This window comes from Hyposmocoma kahamanoa, unplaced genomic scaffold, assembly GCF_003589595.1.
Source record: "Hyposmocoma kahamanoa isolate Upper Pololo Valley unplaced genomic scaffold, ASM358959v1 92, whole genome shotgun sequence".
NCBI lineage: Eukaryota > Metazoa > Arthropoda > Insecta > Lepidoptera > Cosmopterigidae > Hyposmocoma > Hyposmocoma kahamanoa.
Genome location: NW_020654748.1, coordinates 8956489 through 8970642, shown reverse-complemented (window position 1 = coordinate 8970642; position 14154 = coordinate 8956489). Strand labels below are relative to the sequence as shown.

Sequence of the window (14154 nt, the reverse complement as noted above, 5' to 3'; positions counted from 1 at the left end):
TATATTACACATACAGCAACCTTATTATTTAACATCATATGTTATAGTATATAATGTTATGTTACACAGGTCCAAAACTTGTAATTTTCGACGAAAAGAGGCTTTAGGCATGATTTGAAAGTTTCCTACAGATTTTGATAATAGTTATATTATATTATAATTGTAAAGTTATATAGTACAATTTTGCAATATGAAGTCTATTGAATTATGTAAACAAAACATAAGAACGATACCTCCAATGATACCCTCTCTCAGGTAGTTTATAGGTTTAATGCTAACAATTTAATGCTTAATGGCAACAAGATTTGGCGACTAGTCCAAGCATAGAAATAAATGGAGAAAAGTTAGACCTTGTCAATAAAGCAGTCTTCTTGGGAATGACCTTAGATAGTAAACTTCAATGGTTTCCACATATACCTTCCCTGGCGAGCAGATTAAGCTCCGCTGCATACGCAGTCCGCAGAATACGTGAGCTTACCGATGTGAGTACTACTAGACTAGTTTACTTTAGTTACTTCCATAGTATAATGTCTTACGGGATTCTCATGTGGGGTAAAGCGGCAGATATTCAAACCATATTTGTATTGCAAAAACGAGCGATTCGTTCTGTGTACAGTCTAGGCTCTCGGGTTTCTCTCAGAGAAAAGTTTAAGGAGACTGGTGTCCTGACTGGTGACATGACATCATGATGATGAGCATCACAGTACATTTACTTAGATATTTTATATACCCGTTTTATATAAAATATACATAATTTCAACAATAAAGAACATATCCATAATATTAACCTTAGAGATAAGTCCAAACTCATAGTACCACGATTTCGTTTAACCAAGGTAACCAACTATTTTATGGGGAACTGTATACGTTTTTACAATAAGATTCCGGAGCATATATTAAGATTATCATTTCATAAGTTTAAAAACTACATTAAAATTATTTTGATTGAAAAATCATATTACAAAATTGAAGACTACGTGTTAGATAAAGATGTATGGAAAGACGACAAGGCTCCAGAATCCACACAAATTTGATTCAAAGTGTATTCCATAGCATTTAAGTTTATTTCAAAAGAGCAATCCCTAGAGTTTCTTGCTCGTTCTTCCCAGGGAAGTCAGTGAAGTGAACGAGCAGTAGCTTAAATGTGACGTTTTTAAGTGTAAATTTACTTGACCTATGGAATAAATGATCTTTGACTTTGACAATGAACACTAGGCCAACTTTATTGTTTGGTTATTTTCTGTTATTTTTGTAAACAGGCATATTTATTTACTAATATTATGCTCCTCGAATTTTGTGAAAAAAATTCGAAAAAAAAAACCAATTTTGTGAAAAAAGTAAAGAAACAAAATAAAAACAGAACAGGTCAAAAAATTAAGCTGGCGTAGTGTTTATTGGAGGTATCGAGAAAGTAAACAAAAGAGTTACCTTGAATCAGTGCTGTAGTCAGTGTTGGTTTCACTTTGTTGAAGTTCCTTCAAAGCTTCCTCTCTATGTGTGAGTGGCGCCGGTGCACTAATACCACTTAAATGTGTTCTGTAACCTTTTAGACTCACTTCCTCCTGGAATATATTATTATAATGTTACAGTTACATAATATAATAAGGTAAGTAGACAGATTGCATAGTAAGCAACCAAAAAAATAATGAAACCATGTCGCAAGCAATTAAGATATGATTATGAATATCATGAGACAAGTAGTGTAACTCTCCATAAACGTACAGCACACGGTTTGTACGAGGGCTGTTCCAAAAACAGTTAACCACAGTGTAAACATAATCTCTGTTTTATAAAACTATTTTAAATTGATGGCCAATTTCAATACAAAAATCCTTGGTGAAAACCATTGGCCAACTATGTTCTCTTTTTTAAATATTTTTAAAATGATGTTTCACTCTTCTTTTGTTTGTAACAATGAAACGCCATGCGTGCTATGATTTTCTACGATTATAAACGAGGATTAACCTTCAAGGAATCTCACGACAATTTACAAGCTGCTTTTGGGGAGTCTGCTCCTACATTAGCAACAGTTACTTATTGGTTTTGAGAGTTTAAACGTGGTTAAGAGAATCTAAACGATGACCCGGTCGACCACCAATTACAGTAATTCATGAAAACGTCATCAGGATATAGTGGCTATTGCGTGAGATTTATTACACATTGGGAGATTCAGGCTGTACTGAAGATTGCATCACAGGCAGTTTCCATCATCCTGTATGAACACCTTAAACTTAGGAAGGTTGCTTCGCGAAGGATACCTCATTCTCTCACCCAAGAGCAAAAATCCCGTCGTGTTGATTGGTGTAAATTTATGCTACACTGTTTGTTTTTTTTCTTGTATAATGTATTGGAACAGACTATGTAATGTACATTGTACTAAATTATATAAGTACCTAAACAAGTTACGTCAAATTACCTTAGTTGTAGCATGCATTTCATCCTTAATATGAGCCGAACCAAACTCCTGTTTCAAAGTGGCTTTAGTTGATGCATATAACATTTTTTGCCTGACCGCTGCGCTGTCTGGTGACCAACTGAGCAGCAGCCATTCGTGACCGAGAGAGTTCTTGGAATCTAACCTGAAATTGGAAAGTGTATTTTTGTTAATTATATTTACATATTATTTGAAAGCGCTATTAATAATAGTTAACCTATATATAGTCCCACTGCTGGGCACAGGCCTCCGCTCACAATGAGCAAGCTTGGACTAAAGTTCCCACGGCGTCCCAGTGCGGATTGGGAACTTCACAGACATCATTAAATTGCTTTGCAGATGTGTGCAAGTTTCCTTCACAGTGAATGTAAATACAAGTGTAGGTTTTAGGCTGCCTTTCCACCAGAGATGTGCGAGGCGGTGCGAGGATGTGTAGCAGAATTGTGAAACGGTGTGATGTTTTCTACCAAAGCTGTGCGAGGATGCGTTACGAATTATTTTCAGATATGCGCGGGCGGAGTACGGTGTGGTGGGGTGAGCGGTGGCGATATGTCAGTGTCAGTTAGTGTCATACTTTCAGTAGCTCTAGTTTTCTAGCACGTTTTGCACACATTCCTGGCCCGCATCCCTCGCACACAACTCTCGCACACATTTCTCGCTATTTTGTATGTACAAATACTTAGCTCAGCTAACCCTTTTCCACCGGAGCTGCGCTAAGCGAAGCTAGGAAAATGAATTAATTGTATTGGTGCATTTTTCTTGCACACCGCCTGGCTATGTCGCACATCTCTGGTGGAAAGGCCTTATAACGAAGCAATAAAAACGCAGCCGCTAACACTTTGATTGTATAGTATATGGTGTGCCTACGCAGTTTTAATCAAAGGTATGTACTGTTATGGTTTTAACTGCCTCCGTGGCCGAACGGTTACCATGCCGGACTGCCACGCAGAGGTCCCAGGTTCGATTCCCGGGCCGAGAGAAATAGTTGTATGGCCTACAATTATTTCTCTCGTGAGTTTGGGTGTAATTTGTGGTTGTCAATGTGTGTGTCCATGGCACCCGCGACACAGGGTTTCCCTAGTGCGGGGCTATGTTGAGTGTGTGTGCGTTATAAATAGGAGAACATTTTAGTGCTCGCGAGCACACGTTTTCCGAGGTTTGTGAACTTTGTTCGATGTGCAGTTTCATCACGACGTTTTGCTTCGCCGAAAAGCTCAGCGTAAATTTCAAATTAAATTTAGATAAATTCCGAGAAACTCAGGTGCAAGCCCGGATTCGAATGTACGACCCTCTGTTTGAGAGGAGGTATGTCAAACCGTTAGGCTACCATGGGTCTTATATTATACCTTAGTATTTTTTAAGGCAGTCATATAAATACTTAGTTTGAACGTAAAAATAGCGTATTCGATATGTTAACGTTCTATAATTTCGTATCGTTCGTTAATTATTTAATATGTTTATTAATAACAATCTTGAAGATAACGAGTACAGTTGATTTGAACAAGTCATGAGTATAGGACTTAGGCGCATTTACACGAAGTCATCAGGCGATCTTCGCTTGTCCGCCGAAAGCGGCAAGCTACCCGGTGTAAATAGTGAGTCGTCTGGCGACGGTAGTTAGCAGCTGAAGTCGCCCAATGCGACTGGGCGCGTCGCCTTCGTGTCTCTCACGCTATCGCGAGATGTTAACAACTCAATTTTGGCCTAGCATTGATGACATGGATATCACTGACATGTGGTTTCAACAAGACGGTGCCACATGTCACACAGCCAATGAGACGATCAATTTATTGCAAACCAAATTTGCTGATCGCGTAATTTCCCGAAATTCAGCTGTTTTTTGTTTTATTTTGTTTTAGAAAACAAAGTTCTTGTTGAAAGACCCTTTATGACAATACAATTAAATACACATGAATTATAGAAAACTAGTCTCCCTGTATCCATATTTTTGAAATTTAAATTAAGTTATGAAGCTAAATAATCTCAATTATATTGAACAACGTTTATAACTGAACAACACTTTATTGATAAATTATACCTGAAACTGTCAAAGTGAGAAATATTATTAAAATACTCAGCGTAACACATATGCCCTTTGCCAGTAGATATTTGATCATATTTATCATTTCCATTTCCCAAATATCATAGGCACAAAGCTCAATGACTTTTGTCATGTAAGTAGGCTGTTTGTAACCTTTATGTAAGGTTTTTGTTCCATGATTTTTTTAAAACTTTGGTATTCATACATTTGAACTCCAGAAGCCTTTGTTGCCTGCTTGCAAGTTGTTGTATTCTAATTCAATTATGACAAACAAATGTACGATGTGCTTTGATGTGCGATGGTTTACTAAGTGTATAGTGGTGACATCATAGAAAAACTATTATAAAAAATATGGTGTGGTTCGACGTCAGACGTCGCCATATATAGTATTTTACTTTTTGTTCAAAATGGATTGAAACAAAGTATAGTAAGATATTGTTCACAAGGCGCAACCCCATCATACTTCAGTTCTGAGTTCTAAATCTCCACATCAATTAGTTGTCGCATGAAATTAGTGAAAAACCTGTCGAGTACCTGTACAATATGTAGCAAGGCTGATCTTCAATGATAAGTTGGGGCATATATCTTTCGAAGTCTTGTTCCCAATTTCCATTTGTAGGTATTTCTTTTGCCATTGTCAGTTGCTCTGGAATTGATTAACATGACAAATTATAAACATATACATTAACTCAGAAATGAACTAGGGCGTGAGCTTATGTATGTAATAGGAGGTAATTTTGTTGTTTATTCTCCATTGGCGCTTGAAGCAAATGTTCACTTATGAATACTTATATTATTAAAAGACACGGTCATCGCCAGATTAATTCAATGCAATCATCAATCCATTTGTGTGGGACTCTCAAGCGAGAGTTTAGGCCATAATCCGCCAAATTTGCCCAATGCGGGTAGGTGACTTTACACGGTTTCCGAGGATTATGAACCTTTTTCGACGTGTAGGTTTCATCAAGATGTTTTCCTTCACCAACAAGTTCATTCTAAATTTTAAATAAAATTTCGGACATAAGCCCCGAAAAACTCGAAGAGTTTTGCGAGCCCGGTTTGAAACCCACAGCCTCCGCTTGAGAGGCGGTAGGTTAAACCATTAGGCTACCACAACTATTTCAATGCAATAGTTCAGTTTATAGAGATAAGGTTATTTTTTACAGATCGTTTTGACACGTCTTGAGATTTTTCCTCTGTTCCCATATTTATCTTCAAATTGCATGAAATTCAACAAAGAAAAAAAAATTAATAGCATCATCAAAACGAAAGTCACAGGAACAATTGCACATCCTCTACATGGCATAGATCATAACCATGATGATCTTTTTCATAATTAATAATATACCTTCTTCAATGCTGACTTTGAGAACACGGATCTCTCCATCTCTGCATTTGCTAAAGTGTTTCTTCAATTCTGCGTTGGCTGAAATAAAAAAAAAGGTATTTAATGGGATTATGAGTGTCGCCATTATGGAAGAAAGACATAAGTGGGTATAAGCTATATTTGCTGCAGAAAAGTGATCAAAAGGATGCTCAATTGGTGATCTCATATTGGAGAGGAACAATGAGCAAATAGTCTGTTACAAAATATATGGAGGTAGACATTGGTTTAAGAGACTGGCTGAAAAATTCCAACATTACTAAAATCCAAAACCTTCTGTAGGTTTTGGATTGCCTACATTCAACATTGGACTGCAAGGGAGGAACTATTATCAAACTTGTGTTGACTATGTACTCCTGTGCATGTGGTGTTAATACCGTTGACTGACATATTCTACTTAATTAAACTTTTTATAATAGTTATAAAACTATCAATGCTATATTTCTTTTTTAATCAAGATTGAATAAGTCCAATAACATGGCAGTTGTTCGACGTTAGGTAGAGATCTTTTGAAGGCTTATGAATTCATATTGATATGACAACATTATAAAGTCACCTATATAAATAGCTTTATAGGTAATTAAGTTCGACTGACCGACGAAATGTTATTATTATTTAACGTTTTGCAAACACTTGGTATAACCCAAAAGCAAATAATAATAATAACGCGCACACATTCATAGCCCCGCACTAGGGAAACCGTGTATCGCGGGTGCCATGGACCCACATATAGACAACCAAACTCACGAGAGAAATAAAGTAAATGTAGGCCATACAAATATTGCTCCGGCCCGAGATCTCTGCTTGGTAGTCCAGCAAAGTAACCGTTCGGCCACAGAGGCAGTTAAAACTAATAAAACACTAATGGGTGCAAATTAATGAATCATATTGTCAGATATTAATAATAATAATAATAATAATAATTTCTGTATGGTTTTTGCAGCCATTGTGTGCTGATATGGCATTGACTGTGCATTGATGCTATAGACTGGGGTGCTGCAGATGTCTGCATCTGCATATTTTTAAATATCTGCTTCCGCATCCGCCATCCGGATCAATCGATGCAGATTTCTGCAGATATGGATGTTTTGTAAGTTACGACAAGATTGTCGGGAGCGTGCCTTACGTAAAACGCGAGTACTAGTGCTAATTAGCCAATCTGGGATCGAGAGTCCGGCAGCGAATGCTGCAGGCAACGATCTGTTTGTTGTCCAAACAAATTATAATACTAATTAATTAATTTTTTATTGAATTGATGTACAATTCTTTTTTTGTGAAATTACTCCACTAGTTTGTTATAATTATTAATACAAACATCGAATACTCAGAAAAAATTCCTTCGATCCGGTCGGATTCATTCATAGATTTCTCACAGATGGCGCTACGACTAAAAAGTCGTTGAAAAACCAAATACAAAGACACGACGCAAGCACATAGAAAAATTCGTGAGGTCCGTTGGTTCGAATCCGACCGGATCGAAGGAATTATTTCTGAGTGTTCGATCTTTGTATTAATAATTATAACAAACTAGTGGAGTAATTTCACAAAAACGAATTGAATATCAATTCAATAAAAATTTAATTAATACAGTGAATAGCGACATCTCTCGCCAGGACTGGTAGCTGTAAAGGTACTAACTGGGTGATAAATCTTTCATAGACTTCTCTTAGATGGTGCTACGACTAAAAATTCGTTGAAAAACCAAATACAAAGACACGACGCAAGCACAAAGAAAAATTCGTGAGGTCCGTTGGTTAGTTCCGTAGCTTATTTGGTATAGCGTCTGACACGGTATGCAAGAAGACGTCGGTTCGAATCCGACCGGACCGAAGGAATTTTTTCTGAGTGTTCGATCTTTATATTAATAATTATTGAGTTTATATTGACTTACGCTATTACGGAATTATTAAACAAACTTGTTTAATACGAAAATAAATTGACAATGATTTTCACCAAAGTTGATTGATTTTCCTAGGTTTAAGTGTAACGATGCCGCCATCTTCTAAAAGTGTTATTTGGAACTTTTTCAGTCAAGATAGCCCAGAAGGTGCTATATGTAATGTTTGTGACAAAATCTATTCATAAAGAAAGGACGACGACGTTTTTACGAAACCACTCGAGACTGGTGCATTTAGAGGATTATATGTTGTGAAGAATGCGGCGAAAACCAAAGCTAAATAACATTAAATTTGAAATCTTTATTAAAATATGTAGATGTATTTGTTAATGTAACATGTTTCCCTTGTTAGATGTACAATGACTATGACAATGACTATTCTATCCACGTGAATAGATTCAGTATATTGAAGATATTGTTTGTATATATTGGTAATTACATAGCACTTCCCAGCTAACTTAGTCAGTACCTTCTCCAGATTGCTTACTTAATTTATGACTCATTGCAAAAGCTATATAAATATCTTTAATATCCATGACTATGTTTTTTCTAATAATATTATGTAAATTTGTTATATCTTCTGTTAAAGCTAATTCAAATACCACCAAACTTTATTAATATTTATTATTATTAAAAACTATTTTTTTTCACCCATATGATACAATCCACTCCTGCAGAAAGAACAATGGCAAAATCATAGTTAAAAGAATTCTTGAAATGTCTTAATTACAAGATTGAATAAAATAAATTCATTAGGGTTTTCAAATTATCAAATTTCAAAATATTCAATTACGTAACACATAACCCCCAAAACTTCAAACTGGAATATGTTTAATTCCTGATTTCTCAGATTAGTAAACCCAAAACAAAATTTGTTTAGGAATTTTACTATGGATTTTCATAGTTTTCATAAACCGTTGCATACAATTATGTCAACAAAAATTTATATGGGAGTTTGACATTGTCCTTTGCATCCACATCTGCAATTGCATTTGTCCACATCTGTGACATCCCCATTATAGACAGTGACAGTCTATATGTGAGTCTAAGTTTTTTGTATATACTATTTGGTAAATGCTCGCATCCAACCAAGCCGTGCTATCAAAATCATATTTGCAAATATTATGATTTCATTGGCTTTGCTGTTGCCATTAGTAAATAAATATTGTTAGAAATGGAACATTTTCTCTGAAGTAAATCGTGTTTTTTTGTTCTTTCTAAAAAAAAGCAACATTTCGGACTCTTTACATGTCTCATGGTGGTCACAGTTGAGTGATGGAATGCTGATTTGTTTAAAACACAAACAAATATATATGTGACTTAGATCTGAAAAATAATTGTTTTTTATTTCCAATATGTAGCAATCGCGAAAGCTTAAGAAGACAATAAATATTGTTAGGTAATAAAAATAAATAGTACCCAAAAAAAAAAATTTATTAGGTAATATTTAGACGTGTAGTTGTCACAATATAATTTTAATTAGTAATAAAATACATAGAACTACCTGGCCAATGTCAGTTCTGAAATAAGTTTAAAATTAAATAACAAGCTGCATTACTAGTGAAGTAATTTAGGGAAACACTTTAAAACTACAGAAATGTGAATCATTGCTTCTATTTTTGTAAGGTCAGTGTTTTAGACTAGTACAAGCAGCTCTGACGCCAGCCACCCACCAAAGTCATAAAAATCAACTTACGGAGGAATGATTATACTTTACTAGCTAAATTCCAATAATAAATGCGGAATTATAAATCCAATATCACCTAAATTGTGTATAGTCTTTCCAATTTTTCGTAGAAATTAACTGTAAATTTGAGATTCACTTACCTTGTATTCCCGTTTGATGAGACATTTTTTAAAACGTGAATAGCTAGACTATAAAAATTGCGCAACAACTATTACTATTAATAACTATTATAACACGCCTTATTTAGTCACAGAAGTACAAATTATGTAGAATTTCGTGAAGAATACGATAAAAACCGACAGCAAACAGCTGCCGCCGTCATTCATGCATACAACGAGCTGTCAATGTCAAAGAGTACCTTGTCAAACCAATTGTTTTTTAAAATTTTTACCCTTTCATTGAGCAGAGAGCCATACAGCCTAATGTCAAACCAAAGGCTTTTTCTTATTGTATCCACAGATAAGAAAGTATTACTATTAAACATTACTATTATATAAAAAAAATCTTTAATGGTTGTAAATACCGGTAATCGCAGTCATGCTACACCTTTACGAAATTTAGTAGCAATAGAGCTCCTTATGAAAGAAGACCAGGAAAGTACTGCCACCTTACCTATTTCTGCCGCCGAGCAGTGAGCATTACTACGTTTCGGTTTTGAAGGGTAAGACTGGTGAAATTACAAGCACATGGGACTTGTCAACTTATGGCTCTGGGTGACAGGCGCAGTGGCAATGCCCCTCAGATCTTTGTGATTTAAAGCTTTGAATGGTTTTGCAACTTGCTTTGCAATAAAACACTAGAAATTATACTCAAATCCTTACCATTAGGGTCGTATTTCCATTAAGGTACCTAACCACAGAGTTTCAAATTACTTTGAGTACAAACACAGCTTACTCTATATTGCTTTTATTATAGACAAGCTCATTGCCACTGAAACATTGAAACATTGATTGAAAGTGGCTAGTTATATACTTAGCGATGCATTCTGCTTTCGTATAAAGGGTTTTTGAATTTTATTTTATGTACCTACTTTATTGTGTTTTGAATAAATAGATTAAGAAAAAATCCACGTGCTTGGATTATTCTACAAACCTTCTGAACCTATGGTATTGCTACAATTCGACATCGTAACACCTATTATTTGATTTTTAATTCGGGACTTAATCACGTATAAATAATGACGTAAGGATGTCATTATTTATATGTGATTAAGTGAAAGGAATAACGGACAAAATCGATACCTACAGTAGGTACTAAAAAGTACTCAATAAAAACTGTGTTTACGCCGTTATGTAAGGTGACGGGGCATGTCAGATCACCTATGGATGTAATCCCCTTTCAATCTCCGGGCGTTTACAAGATTGATTGCAGTTGTGGGAGTTCCTATATTGGGCAGACAAAACGCACCACAGCGGAAAGAGTTAAAGAACACATCGCGGCTGTTAAGAGCCGTCAGCTTAACAAGTCTGCAATAGCCGAGCATTTGCTAGAATCAGGACCAAACCACTGGTTTGCGCTTCATAATCCCAAGATCCTTTCTACAGAATGTCATTACTATAGTAGAATCGTACGTGAAGCTATTGAAATTAAAAAACACCGTGATTCATGGGATCCAGTTATCAGCAAATGTAAACGACATCAAGTATCACCCGACCCGTCGTGTGTGTTATGTGTCGATCTAGTGAGAATCCTAGTGCACTAAATAATGAAGTTTAGTGCTGGTAGTTAGTAAAACTCGCACGGCTAGAAGATGCTGACACCCTCCTTTTCAGTCCCTTCGAGACCATACACGTTGCAATATGTCCGAAACATCGAGATAATTAAAATATGTTTTATACGTGATTAAGTTCCGAATTAAAAATCAAATAATATGTGAAAATCGTGAAAGTTTAAATCAAAGCATCGTAGCGCCTATTTTGCGGGTGGTAGCCTTAGATCTATGTCTTTTACCTAGGTTTTAGGGGTATAATGAGTCTTTCGTGGATTTTTTATGATACCAAGTGCCGTATGAACAAGTCGTGCCGGGCGGTGGTAAGCGACACGCGTGTCCATAACAATTGCAAAACTATTCAAAGCTTTAAATCACAAAGATATGAGGGGCTCTGCCACTGCGCCAGTCACCCTGAGCCATACGTTGGCAAGTCCCATGTGCTTGTAATTTCAACAGTTTTACCCTTCATAACCGAAACGCACTAATGCTCACTGCTCGGCGGCAGAAATAGGTAAGGTGGCAGTAATTACCTGGTGTTCTTTCACTTCTCTCTCTATTGCTGTTAAATTTCGTAAAGGTATGAGCATGACAATCGCCTCGTTCGTCGCAATAACGTAACAGGATGTTGGAGAGGCCACCTTCTTGACTTCATTAGGTTTTTTACCTGTCGTTTTACGAAATTATAAACGGAATTCGTTTATATGGCGTACGAGTAATAATTTTAACAAAGTTTCTGCTCTTTATGATTTTGATTTGTTTAACACAAACTGTGCGTACGTTAGAAGGTATTATCTAATTAATGTTTTTATTACTAATCTAATTAGCGTAATATTACATTACTTTTTTCATGTGTCATGTGTGTGTGTATAATGTCGTTTAGTTGTTTAGTGTTGTCAATGCTGTATTTTGCTATTGTTGCTTTATCAGTAGGGAACTGTTTTTGCTTATAATTATTTAATATAGTTCCTATTACATTGTGATACAAGCTGATTGTAACCTCAAAAATAAAATAAAGAAATTTTTCTGTGGCATTTGATTCAATTGGTATACTCCTCCTTTTAATAGGTAGGTACCTTTTTTCCTAAGTGACAGGTCACAATGTAGATATCCAAATTAATCTAAGAGAGCAACTAATATAGGAGTCCTCCAAACGAATTATTCAGCGCGAATAGAACACTTGCATTAGTTTCTATTACAAAGCTCCCCACGTACACACAACGCCAAAACTTAACCACGAAGGTTTATTAAATATGTAATCGAGAAGGACCCTTCACATAGCAGCTTTGATACACGCGATCGTAGGTTCAAGCAACCTAGTTACTTGTATAATCCAACAAGTTGGAATGGTCGACATACAACAAGGTGGATAAAATATGTGTTACACTTGTCATACCCTATCCCCCCAAGGCCCCGTGTACATCAAAATGTAACATAATATGTGAAGTGATTCTGACCCAAACAATATTATGCCTGTGAATACGTAAACGCCCAGTCTACATCATAATGAAAATACCACATTCAAATTTAACTTTCTATATTATTATGTTCTATATGACCATAAAGTGTCCAGAAAAATACGTTTTTTATATAAAAGTGAGGCGCAATATTTATTACATTTTAATGCAACCTTGGGTGTTTAACGCTCCTCCCGTTGTAGTTTGTTGGGTTTTAAGAGGCTATCATAAAACCAAAGCTTTGAGGGAGTGCTCCGCTACCAGTAAATATTATTAAATAATCTCTCACCTTCTCTCTTAGTTCCATTGTTGAACTACTAAAACTGGCCGGCGGACGGACTTAGACTAAAGTTATACTTTAGGCCTTTTTTATAACACCAAGTGACGGGACGAACAAGTCGTGACCTTTTCATGGTAGCAACACATTATTCACATTAGTTATATCATGGACCAATAACTCACGAGGACTGCTAATCGAAGGCTCAACTCATACTGGCGCACAGTCGAAGCTTCGCGACGTGTCATGTTTTTCGCCTATAGCATATTCACCTCTATTTTCCCATTACTAAATAAATAAATAAATAAAAATCTTTTATTTGCAGACACCATAGGTCCATAGTTTGTTAGTAAGCAACCTTATACTATATTAGTAACAATCATTTGTTACTATATAAAATTTTTTAAATCGAAATGTCAAAATATTCAAAATACATAATACAAAAGTCACTGAAATAATAATGATAATTTAGTCGAAAGTAAAAATTTAAAATAATAAAATTTACAATTAATAAAATAACAATTAAAATTCAAATTAGCTAATATAATAATAATTAACATGCACAAAACTAAAATTTTTGAAATCACATGTCATAGAGAAATTCATTACATTACAACTACTATTACAATTACTACTACTTACTTAGTCACTATTTTTGTGTGCGAGATGCATCTGTCTACACAATGTGCTATGATCAGGGAATCATGTCGCTCTGCTATTACCCTTAGGATGGAATTGGAACTACCCCGTAGTCTGCAGAGCAGCGAGGCCGTTTTCTTTCGCATGATGGCATTAAAATCATCTATATTAGCCTGCGCAAACATGCCCGACGCGCTGCAGAATCGGGGCAGCCCCAGCAACACACTAAAGGCGTTGTTGTACTGAATCAGCGCGCCGAGGGTCCGCTGCGTGTGGCTGATCCACAGGGCGCACGTGTAGAACACCTGACAGCAGGCTCTAAACAATGTTAGTTTTACAGGGACACTACAGCGCGCAAATCTGCGGGCCACATATTACAGCGGACCGTCAGCGCCCTGCGTTCCCTCTCAATGTCTACCTCGTCCTTAAGGTCATCAGTTACAAAATGCCCGAGATATTTAAATTGGTTAACCCGCTTAAGCACCGTTGAGTGTAATTTTGGGTACATGAGATGGACACTTACCACGGGCGGCCCTAAACACCAGAAACTCGCTTTTTTAACGTTATACAGGAGACCATATGGAAGTGCATAACGTTCACAAACCTGTAGTAAACTTCTAAGCGCTCTAA

At 36.1% G+C, this 14154-nt stretch overlaps 1 protein-coding gene across 1 annotated transcript in view; it reads right to left on the bottom strand.

Moving 5' to 3' along the window:
- Positions 1–14154, bottom strand: part of LOC113236677 (twinfilin) — a 20913-nt gene that overhangs the window by 3783 nt on the left and 2976 nt on the right. Inside the window, exons 2-9 of the mRNA XM_026472837.1 lie at positions 13631–13829; positions 11685–11818; positions 10851–10929; positions 5824–5901; positions 5010–5121; positions 2417–2579; positions 1429–1562; positions 234–274 (exon numbers count right to left, since the gene is read on the bottom strand). Of these exons, the coding sequence (XP_026328622.1) occupies positions 234–274; positions 1429–1562; positions 2417–2579; positions 5010–5121; positions 5824–5901; positions 10851–10929; positions 11685–11818; positions 13631–13829 (940 nt within the window). The remainder of the gene's footprint in view (positions 1–233; positions 275–1428; positions 1563–2416; positions 2580–5009; positions 5122–5823; positions 5902–10850; positions 10930–11684; positions 11819–13630; positions 13830–14154) is intronic.